The sequence below is a fragment of the Argiope bruennichi genome, chromosome 8 (assembly GCF_947563725.1).
Source record: "Argiope bruennichi chromosome 8, qqArgBrue1.1, whole genome shotgun sequence".
NCBI classification, from domain to species: domain Eukaryota; kingdom Metazoa; phylum Arthropoda; class Arachnida; order Araneae; family Araneidae; genus Argiope; species Argiope bruennichi.
Genome location: NC_079158.1, coordinates 22,167,368 through 22,179,484, shown reverse-complemented (window position 1 = coordinate 22,179,484; position 12,117 = coordinate 22,167,368). Strand labels below are relative to the sequence as shown.

The 12,117-nt window shown below is 30.0% G+C and overlaps 1 protein-coding gene across 2 annotated transcripts in view; it reads right to left on the bottom strand.

Annotated features, from left to right (window-relative positions):
* LOC129980494 (natural resistance-associated macrophage protein 2-like) overlaps positions 1 to 8,685 on the bottom strand; it is a 96,234-nt gene extending 87,549 nt beyond the window's left edge. Inside the window, exon 1 of one of the 2 annotated variants that reach the window (XM_056090822.1) lies at positions 8,550 to 8,685. Coding sequence is in view for 1 of the 2 variants with exons in the window: in XM_056090818.1 (XP_055946793.1) it covers positions 3,295 to 3,335 (41 nt within the window). In the remaining variant the exon portion in view is untranslated. Of the gene's footprint in view, positions 1 to 3,294; positions 3,399 to 8,549 lie in introns of those variants that run through there. The other variant, XM_056090818.1, reaches the window with a different exon arrangement.
* Positions 8,686 to 12,117: the final 3,432 nt, after the last annotated feature.

Below are 12,117 nucleotides of genomic sequence, written 5' to 3'. Positions count from 1 at the left end.
TTTTCAAGAAAATCCCAAAGATTTCTGTCAAAATTAAATAAAAGATTAACATTATAATAGTACACTATAATAGTATAAACTCTATAATAGTCAGTTTCATGATAAATATTTTCTTTGAACAATAAATTAAATATTTCCAACAGTATTTAATACAGGCGCCTCAATCTCAGGAGACACCCGAGCACAAGTCGAACCTGATTGGTTCGTTCGATCACATGATTTCAAACTATACGTCATGGGAAATCCTCTGTTGGCTATTTATCTTTTCCTTTGGCAATAAGATGCATACTTTGGCGAAATTAATTTGGGAATAGATATCAATACTGTTGTATTTTGTTTTGTAATTCAGTTGATTAAAATTTTACTCTCACATCTGTTTTATAATAAAGCTGATATAGAAGAAATCAGAGTCTGAGAGTCAGTCAGAGCCTTCTAAATTTATTTACAAGTATACATGCATATTTTTTTGAAAGTATTATACAAAATAAATTAATTGTATATGCTAACTGAAATTTTTCTTGAATCCTTATTTTCAATTTTCTTTTATTTTCAAATCAAGAATTCCTTACACCCGAAAAATGATGTATGTCATTTAAAACTAACAATACTAAGGATGTATGAACTTCATTTTTTGTTGCATACCGGCTATAGTTTCTAACTTTATTTCAGCTTAAAAAAGTAATTGAAGTAGTAAAAGTGAAAAGTACAAACTGAATTTTATTAAAAAATATTAATTTTCAATTTAAAGCACAATTGTTTTTATTTTCCAAAAATAAACCATGTAATGACTATGGCAATTAGTAAAGCTAATACTTTAAATAAAATATTAATTCTGAAAGTATAAGAAAATTTTCCTAAATTGTATTAAATTGTAAAAAGTAGTGAAGATTGGTTACTGTAAAATTGTCGGGAACCGCATTTGGCGGTTTTCAATTCACTGATCTGACAAACCAATCAGGTTCGACTTGTGCTCGAGTGTCTCCTGAGATTGAGGCGCCTCTGTATTTAATCGCAATACTTTATAAATTGCCTGCATAGATAGGCTAAAAGTGTCATGTTTTTGATAAGAAGTTTCTGATTAACAATTTAGAATAAATTAATGCAATTTTTTTTCAACAAAAGTTACTCGAACTCCACGAATTAGGAATTATTATTGGAGCATTATTATAAAAATATTTAATAAAAATACTCAAAACTTTATCTCACGCACTCGAAAATTTAACTCATATATCTAAAGAATTCATGACGTTCATCATGAAATAAATTAAAGATTAGGGCTTTGTTTAATACTTTCGGACCTTTACGTGAAAAATTAATAAAACTTGATAATTTGTCCCAATTTCTAAATATCTCTTACAAAGCCTTCAACATAGCAAAGCCCCCCCAATCTGCAAAGATAGGGGTGTTATCCTAACAGATGTCAAAACTTGCCCTTGTCTCTCAAATGCCCAACAAAGATCAAAGGCTGGTACACCAAAGTCAAGAGTAGAACCATTTCACTCTTTATTTTTCTCATATACGAAATAAACAAAGGAAAAGTATTGTAATCGTATTATGATAATGCGAGATTTTGATGAATCTTCAAATTTTAAGCCTATCTGAATCAGTAAAACACATTTTTGAAATAAAATCTGGCTATCTGTGTAAAAGACAACTCAAAACCTCTTTCGGAAAGATGGGTGAAATTTGATGTGGACCAAATTTAGTACGTCTATTTTATTCGTAAGTAGATTTCTATCAAATTTTGAACGAGATCCATTCACAAGAAATCACTGTAATTTCAAAACGCTATTCATTTATTATTTTATCATTTAAAGCTATTTTATTATTCTATTTATTGTTGCTACAGATAAGGTAAAGAATTTACAATTGATTTCTATGTCAACGGATTTTTGCTCGTTATCGGTGATTTCAGTTAAGAAATATTTCAAATTTTACATACCTTATTTCGGGTATTTGTTTGGAGTTTTCTTTTTCATATAGAAGTAATGATTGATTGTTTTTTTTTCTCTTTCCAATTACTAATACTGCTTAGTTTACGCTTAGAAATTTTAACAACATGCATTTCACAATATTTTTGAAGTATGGAATAAGAATATTTCTCTTCAGAAAGTGCAAAAATATATCCTTCAATCTATAGCTTCTTTATATTTACATTATACCTTTTTATATTTACATTTTAAAAGAAGAATAAATTAAAAATAGCAGACGATATTTTTCATCTCAAATAATAAGCTGTTGCCAGAAAGTTTTGTTCCAAAACATTTGCTTTTTCCAAATTCTTTATCAAAATATTTTTTTAAAAAATCTGTAATATTCTCCATAGAAGAGTAGATTTGTCATAATAAAAAGTTTATCAGTTGTCCTGAATGATACTGAAGCAAACTTACGTATGCATAAAAGTTTTAATCTGTGCAAAAGATAAAATTTTAAAAAAGTCTTTCCATTCATTTCGCTTATTATTAAGCTATAGCAAAAAGTGTAATTAAAATTCTGCTTTTATTCATATCTCCTAAACCATATACATTTCATAAATTTAATTTTAGGGGGAAATATGGCACAAGTTGCAATGACGGATTTACACATTGTATATCATTAGGCACTGAACACTATGAGACTCCTCTTTTAGCAAAATGGTCATTCTAATTGCTCATTTTGTATTTTTTTTTTCTTTTTACTTTATCCATGTCACTAATTAACATGTCACTATTTATTTTATGTTAATTTTAGAAAGTGTTTGAAAATGTTTTCTCTCTTTTTTTTTTTTTTTGTATTTAAGGATTTTTCTGCATCCACATGTGCATCTAATATTATATGACAGACGTTTAGTGTTTACAAATAATATAAAAAACTATCTGAAAATAATAAAACGAGGGAAAAGCCTGATCAATCAAGCTTGACAAATATTGCCCTAATATTTTATAATTCTTATAATTTGCAGTTTCTAAAACTCTATTCATTTAAATAAACAACATCGATCTTAATCGAGCTGTTTGCAACCACTTTAGCAGAGCGGCCTCAGGCAGGTGCCTAATCTGCTCAGTTGGAAATCTGCCATTGGTAGAAAAAGATATTTCATTTTACTACAATTACGAAATCCCTTGATATTATTCTGATTCATCTATATATATATATTGCAAACATTTCTGTACCGGATTTGAAAGGGGAAGAACGTGTCCGCCTCTGTATAAAATGTTCTGATGATAAGTCTGATAAGCAATAATCTGATAAGATATAATAAAATAATCTTTCTTTCGAAGAACAATAAAAAAAAATGTCTTAATATTATCATACCTATCGAACACTTCCATTTCCTCTTCTGTCTCTTCCATCATCCTGCTGATAACCTATTCAATAATGATTCAATATTCGAGAAAAATGCAAAAAATTACTCGCTACGTGCCTCATGTCTGACAAACATAACCGCCTATACTGATAAAAACATGTCGAATCATTATCAAATGGCTCCCGCTCTGTTGATAACATAACCGATTGCAATCTATGATCTACCTGTTATCGTTAATTTGTCACGTTTGATTGAAGCATATCTTAAAACAGGGTTTGTTCAATCAAGAAAAGCGTGACAAATTTCTGATGAAGTAACCATAACCCCCTTTGTTTCATTAACAATGAAGTAGATTTTCTGTTGAAAAAAAAACCCATTGTAATTGGATGATAGGGTGCACTGATTTTTTTTATGGTAGGTTTTTTTTATGAGGAGAGATTTTAGTGCTAATTACATTTCAGCTATGTTAATTCCCTCTAAATTTTGAAGAAATGACATTATGGGCACTGCATATCATTTAAATTGACCCGAATTTTCTTTTAAATCATTACACCTCAATGTGTAATACGTCCACCACTAACAGTACATTACATTATTTTTAGGCATACAGTTTTTACTCGATTTAAATGAATATAAAATAGTACAACCTTTAAACATTTTTAGATTCATTATTCAGATACATATAAGATTTTTTACTTTCTCGTATACGCAGCATACAGAAAGTATAATAATCGTCAAAAAAATTCGAACTAGAGATTGTGACAAATCTCCACGTTTTAGACCTCCCTCACTTCAAAAAACACACTTTTGGAAAATGTCCGTCTGTCTGTGGCAAAAATAGCTCAAAAATAGCTCTTTGAGCTGGATGGTTGAAATTTAGTATACGGTCTTTACATCAAATTTGTATATTTCTATCAAATTTTGAGCAAAATCTATTTAGAAGAAGTCCGTCTGTCCTGTTGTTCGAATATAAGTTAACACGATAATTACATAACGAAGAGAACTAGATAGATAAAATAGGTTCTCACATTTAACATCTATAAAGCAGACACTAGTTTCGATTAGAGCCAAACCAACTACGGGTTGATTGTCTGTCAGTCTCTCTTCCAGAAACAAGTAAACGCGATAATTCAACGCAGTGACTTAAATATATCAAATTTGGTAAGAGATTTTGCAACTGCAAGTACAGTTTTGTGTCAAATTTTTGTTTCAATCTGTTCAAATAATACAGATACAGAATTACATACAGATTCGAAATTTGGACACTATTAAAGCATGCCAGGGATTAATCGCCAAATAACTCGCCAAGGATGAACAAAGAAATTCAGTAAAAATTCTAATAATATTAATATTTCGTAACTATCCTAAAAAAATTCTAATAATCTTTAATATTTCGTAACTATTACACACCAATGCAAGGCGTTCTCTGGAATAAAACCTTTATTAAAGCGTATGCGAGAAAGTTTTGAGGAGACCACTTCAGCTGGTTTTCTTTCGTTTTTTGCTATATCCACCCCAAATGATGTATTTGGCGGCAGTCACATTAGCCATATACTAGTTACGACTTTGTGATAAATACTAAAATGAATGGTAGACTTCCCAGCTTTGATGAATCATGCAAGTGAGCGTATCAAAATTGGTTACGATGAAATAGACGTATTCATCGAATTAATTGTCATCATTAATAAATCATAATATTTACTATTATGAATCATTACCCATTATTTCCTACAATACATAATATACTTACATTCTGTTATTAGCTGACTTTGGTGATCAGTTTATTCACTGTTAATAGCAATTTAAACATTTTTCCACACCATAATGTATAGCACTATATAAGTAGCATTTCTCTACACAACAATATATAACTGGAGGCTTACAGAAGTGAGTATGCGGACAATTTAAACCTTGCACAAAAATCACTTAACAAAAGTTAAATAGTAAAGAAAAAAGAAACAAAAGAAATGGTTAAAAATAAACAAAATATAATAAATTATAAATGCAAGATACACATAAAGAAAAATAAAGGCAAAATAAATATACCAACAAGCAAACAATCATGAAAACTCATAAACCAGAACAAATGGAATAATTCCACGAAGAATTTAAAATAAAAAAATAAAAATCTATTTCGAAAACGTTTTAAAACAAGAAACATCAAAAAAAAAAAAAAAAAAAAAAAAAAAAAATTACGAGAAAAAATGAAAAGGGATATTGAAGAAGATAAGATGAAAGCAAACAAAAGTTAAATAGTAAATTGTATAAAATAATACTAAGTAAAGTAGTTAAATAATGGATGCAAACGTTCTACACTATAATACAAGATAACATTATTTATGTATGGGTAAGTTCTACAAACGATAAGTAATTGCACTTTGTATTCACAAATTAGATCTGAGCGATTGGTCAATCTTTTGTTGAAATGCCGAATTTTCGTTGAAGAAATTTTAGAAGTATAAAAGAGGAAAAAGAGATTTTTCTAATGATGGAGGAGGAGGGGATAATTCTATACTGCATATTTAGAATGCTATAACAGGGATTATAGCACTTCTTCCGTAATCTTTTGGGGATTAACTTAACTGACTTTTAAAATTATCGCATTTCTTTCCATAAGTAAGATCTACAAGCTGTGATTATCGACGTCAATCAATAAACTAGCATAAGTCATTGTGGCTATATATGTATGTTCCTCGTCTCCTCCTAAACGACTGAGGCGATTTCAGACAAAATTTGCATCCTTATTATTTAAGAGAGAAGAATTGTTGTCAACTTTTCGAAATGCAAAAATTAATTAAATATTCAATTAACTTGAAATGAACTAATATTTTGTCTTTTTCCTACAATAATTTTGGAACAATAAAAGAAAAAAAACTGTACGAAAAATATTTTAAGATCCTCTTAAAATACAACATTTTACAATTTCAGTGAAGTCAATTTCATCTTAATACAGCATTTCTTTCAATTATTATTTTTTAAACAAGATGAGAACTGTTAACTGTTAAATAAACTTTATTATTATTATTTTATACAAGACCCGAACAATACCTTAAACAAACTGTTTCTTTCAATTGTTTTTTTTTAAACAGGATACGAACAATACCTTAAACAAACAGTTTCTTTCAATTATAATTATTTTTAAACAAAATCCGAACAATACCTTATTTACAAACTGTTTCTTTCAATTAACATTATTTTTAAACTAGATAAGAATAATAAATACCTTAAACAAACTGTCTCTTTCAATTACGAACAAGTTACGAACAAGTTATTACAAGTTACGAACAATACCTTAAACAAAGTGTTCCTTTCAATAATCATCATTTTTAAACAAGATACGAACAATACCTTAAACATACTGCTTGTTCTATATTTCGTAATACATTTACGAATAATTGCGTAACTACTTAAAATTTGCATTGAGCAGGCTAAATTTGGATTATCATTCGTAGTATTATTATATAAAATAACAGAACTCACATAGTGTTACCCGTAATTTGATGAATGCCAGAGAAATCAAATGTAACTCGTTTTCGTAATATAAAGTTATGAAAACGATTAATTTTGCATGAAAAATTATAATCTTGATTTTGCACTTTTATTTTTCTTCGTTTGTGTACGATGAACTACAAATATTGAAAATCAATACAAGCAACTGAAAATGAAAACTTCCTAAAGAAAAGAGCCAAAGACAATTAAATTACAAGCGTCCTTAAAATGATGCTTTTAGAATTTAAACTATATAAAAATAATTTTCATGATCCTTGATTTTATAATTCGGCTGCATACGAAATTTAGAAAAGAAGTAAAATTTCTCTCTGCGCCGGCGTATCGGCGAATGAAATCTTGGCTCCTTTCCAAATTCAACTGCCTCCCTCCATAGAAGTAAAATTCCATCTCCTCCACTTCCTTTCAATGAATCGTCTGCGAATTGAGAATGAAAATCTTTGAACTTATAAAGAAAACAATTAATATAAAATCAATGAATTAAGATATTTGCCTGTTCTTGTTGAAAATTAGAGATAAGTGTTCTAATAATGATGTCAAAAAATTTGGAAAAGGTAACGAAATTATAATGTCGGTTGAAGGAAATTTTAGTTTAGGCAACTAATTTCAAAAAAATTCTCAAAATTCAATAAATTTTATCAAATGTAAAAACGAATTCCTTCAGAACGACAATTGTTTGTTCTCTACGATATAGCAAAAACAAAAGAATCTATTATAATTAGAAAAAATATTATAGACAAATATGCACACAAAAAAATCATTCAAAACAACACAAAACAACATACAAAACATTTTCTGTATTAAATTTTAAAATTCGGTTTTTGACATGCATTATTTCAACATTACCTTATGTGCAAAATTTCATGGCTGATACCATAATAGATTTGTCTGGACACCGCAAACACACATAAAAACTTCCTTTTATTAGTATGGCTACTATCATAAATAACCATTTTTTTACTTTCTCGTTTACGAAGTATAAAATAAATATAATAATCATCAAAAAATTCGAACTCGAGACTTCGTCGAATAATTACGTTTTAGACACACATTTTTCTAAAAGCACATTTTTGAAAAAATGTCCATCTGTCTGTCTGTCGGCGACAAAGATAACTCAAAACCGCTTTCGGCTAGATGTTTGAAATTTAGTATATGATCTTTACAACGAATTTGTAGATTTCTATCAAATTTTGAACAAAATCCATTCAGAGTGAAGTCTGTCTGTCCGGTTGTTCGAATTAATGTAATACGATAACTATAAAACAAAGACAGCTAAATCGATAAAATTCGGTAAGCAGATTTAACATCTATAGTGCAGAATACCTATCAAATTTTGAGCTAAATCCCATAAGAGTTCGACCGTCTGTCGGTCTCTTCTTTCAGAAACATGAAAACGCAATATCTCAAAAACGCGATGACTTAAATATATCAAATTTGGTATGTAATTTTGTGACTTCAGTTGCAGTTCCGCGTCAAATTTTTGTGTCAATCAATTGAGAGAAACGCCTCTAAAAACATCGCAAAGGTCCATACAATAGATTCAGTAAAAGTGCTAAATTAACACCCGAGATTAGTATTTCGTAACTATTGTACGTCAATGCCAAGCTAGGAGCTTTCTGGAATAACACCTTTATTAGAGAGTATGCACTGGTTATAATAATAGTTTTACATTATGAGATTATGAGAAATCTGTAAACAAAACTAGCTTATAAATCAATTAATAATTTTGATACTCATTACTCAAAAAACAACTCACCAGGCAATGATTTTAGAAAATCGCGAAAAGGTTTCATTCGCATCTAAACACAAGCGCTCGTATCCATCCTACGTCTAAGCATCCGGGGAGACACTTTCGTGAATTCTGGTTTAGGAAAAACCTGTTTCCGTCTACCATAAAAATAAAGTCTGACTTTCGCTCTCGACAATAAATATGTCTCTCACGATGACTCGAAATTTATTCGCCCTTCCTTTGATCGCAACAAGTATATCTTAAGATAAAAAGTTTCAGAACGGAACTGGAATTTTGATTTGTGGATTCTAGTTCACAACTGAAAATCGCTACTCATTTCTTATGAAGAGCTGCGAAAATGAGAAGTCCAGAAATATATTACGCTTTAATAAGAGTTGATTTATAATTAGTAATTATTAGATGATGTTAGATACATTTCTTGTATTTTTTTAAAATCAATAATAGATGTCCTGCAAGATATTTTCCGACGTTCAACCTGAACCGTATTCTTTTTGGCCAAGAATAATTAAGGCAGAAATCCTTGTTCCATTGAACTCACATTTATCTATAAATAAAAACGTAAGATTTTGGCTTAGTTTCTAATTATTCAATTACTTGACATCATATTTTCTTAGAAAGGTACTCGACAAAATTAACATACGGAATCGATCTCATTGCTTCTGTATCTTTATTTTTAGTCTTATATCTGCCGAAAAATTTAACTAAGTGAAACCCATCCATTAAGGCAGGAGTGGGCAGACTTTTACAGGGCACGGGCTACTTCTAATTTTTTCAAGGTGTTGTTGTCCCCCCAAGGGCGTAGGTGAGATGAGCTAAAAAAAAAAGTTCTACAATATTTATTATAATTTAATAATAAATACGGAATATATATAATAATATCAAATGATGCATTTAATATTAAAAATTTCAAAATACATTAAAAACTAATCATTTTTATCTAAAGTTATAATTAGATAATAGTTATAATAAGATTTAATCTGCATACTATCCACGAATCTTGAATATCTCGGTATATAATTATTAACTGCTAATCTTGCAATGGATTCTAAGTGGTCGTCTGTGAGACGGTAACGATATGTTGTCTTAATTATATTCATCGTTGAAAATGCAGATTCACACAGGAAGGTAGGGCCAAGGAACGATGTTATATCCTATGCAATTTTTTTTTAAAAAAAAAAATTAGGATATTTTACATCGTTCATTAGATTCTAGGTTCAGAATTATGTGCTTTTAAAACTGTGTCGTTTTAAAGAAGAAAAACTTCGTTTTCCTCAAGATTAAAGAGGATATATAATTTATATTTTCAGGTATTTCTTCCACCACAACTTTGTTAAATGGGTAACACTTGAACGTAACAATTGGTTCTAGTCTTGTAAATTCTTGAAAGTATCTCTCGAATTCGGAGATAAGTTTTATTATTCCATTATAATATTTCTCTTTGTTTAATGTACCTCCGTTTTTAAACAACTTATCAGAAATATTTTTGAAATTTTTTAGCCATTCTTCATAAACTGGGAAGATATTAGTACACACACATTCATCGAATCATTTGCTTAAATAAACACAGCTGCATCAATTGTGGAAAGCCGATTCTCCAGTGTAGCTGGCATAAGTATTCCTTAAATATATTTCTTTTAGTGTGCGAGTCTTAGTAAAGGCGGTCACCCCAAAATGTCTTGGTGATGTACCGATCGATCGCGATCTACTTAATGCCCATCCCTTCATTAAGATATAATCATCATCTACAGCACTGCCATTCGTTCTTATATAAGAATCAAGTTCCTATACTCTTCAGCTTCTGTTGCAATTAATGAATGTGAGAGTGACAACTCAGAGACATTTCGGCCTCAATTCTGAGTCCATATTTTTTCTTTCAAAAATTAAAATTGTTAATATATAAAGCCTCTTTACCTCCCAATTAAACTTGGTACATTCTTGAAAATAAGTCTCAATTCGTATGTATAGTGCAGTTTGATCTAAGTGATGCACTCACATCCAACGCAGGCAGGCTCTTCTCTGCTTTCGATTAACCATGTGGTAGAAAGACGCGACACGCACATTTAGACGCTTTTATCGCAGAATCACCAACGACGAGTTACGCCCGGCAGCAGGCAATTGTCACAAAAATAAAAATGATTTTTACGATCCATCCATTGAGATTACTTGCCTAAGTACAGTTTACAGGAGCGCAGTCTTAGGCCGAAAATTAATTCAATTAGAAATCAAACTTTTTCAATTTCTATAAGTTATCGGATACTTTGCATGGCCTCTCTGTGACTTTTTGGATTGTTTCGGCACGCGCATTTATGAATTTCTTGCCACCGCAAGTGGTAAGAGGAGTAATTGACCATATTATACGCAGGTCTTGAAGAAGGCGAAATTCGCGCATTTTAATTGCAAATAATCATTCATCAGTTTGTTTCATAATATCTTATGGCTAAATTATACTGCCGTCTCTAGAGTTCATATGACTACTTTTCAGTTAAGTATAGATTTTTTGATAAACATTCTCAAACGAAAAAGGCGGGAAAAGAGCGAATAAATGAAGTTCCGATGAATAAGTGTGATAAAATAATCTTTGTTTATTACACAAGTAAGGATGAAGAAAGATTACATTGTATGTTGAATATAAGAATTAGGAATAAACTATTATCATTAAATTGACACTAAATATGAGCTATTAAAGATGAGTTGAAGATATGCTGTGTCAAATGAAGATTAATTAGACAAGTTTAAATACATTTACGTCAGATTTTAAAGTAACATAAAAACAATTTTGGGATGGATCTTGCAATTTCGAATCATGGTTAGATGATGAGGACAACACATGAGTCGACATCACATTCACTAACCCTTCAGAGCCAAATTACTGTCCTACCCGTATTTTCTTTATATGCATGGCAGGGGGAAAAACACATGTATAGCTTTTTTTTAACAGAATAACTCTCTGAAATGTGAGCAAATCCACAGAAAATATTTTTTAAATTGAAAATTCATTTATATCACATTAATTCTCATCCCCAGCCCCCCTCTCCTTTTCTTATTCAGTATATGAATGTATAAACTTGTATTAAAAACTTGATTCGTTATATAATACTAATTACTTTGAGAAATTGTCTAACACAATACAGAATGTAGCATTACATTCGTTTTAAAATGACATAAGAATCAGAAGCAACTTATACACAGAGTACGATAATATTCTGTAAATTGTTTCATCTTTATCTGAAACACTACAGATAAAGAAGAAACTTCCGAAAAGTGTCAGCGGTTTTATCCGTCTCTGTATGTTTAATTTATTCACTATGTTTGCAGCCGTTTGTTTGTTGACTCGCAGTATCAATTTCGGAATATTCCTATCAGCTAGCAATTTGCAACTAAAAGACCAGATTACGGAGAAAACTGCGAAATGTTTTGCATTGAATGCTTTCTAATCATAACAGATCAAATCAAGATATGATTAAGAGTGAAAATCGAAGCAGTTTTATAAAATTCCAGGAAAAGGAATATATTTTGTTGAGGAAAGCTTTCTTTTCACATGATAAGACTAATTGACTAGTATATTATCTGTAAA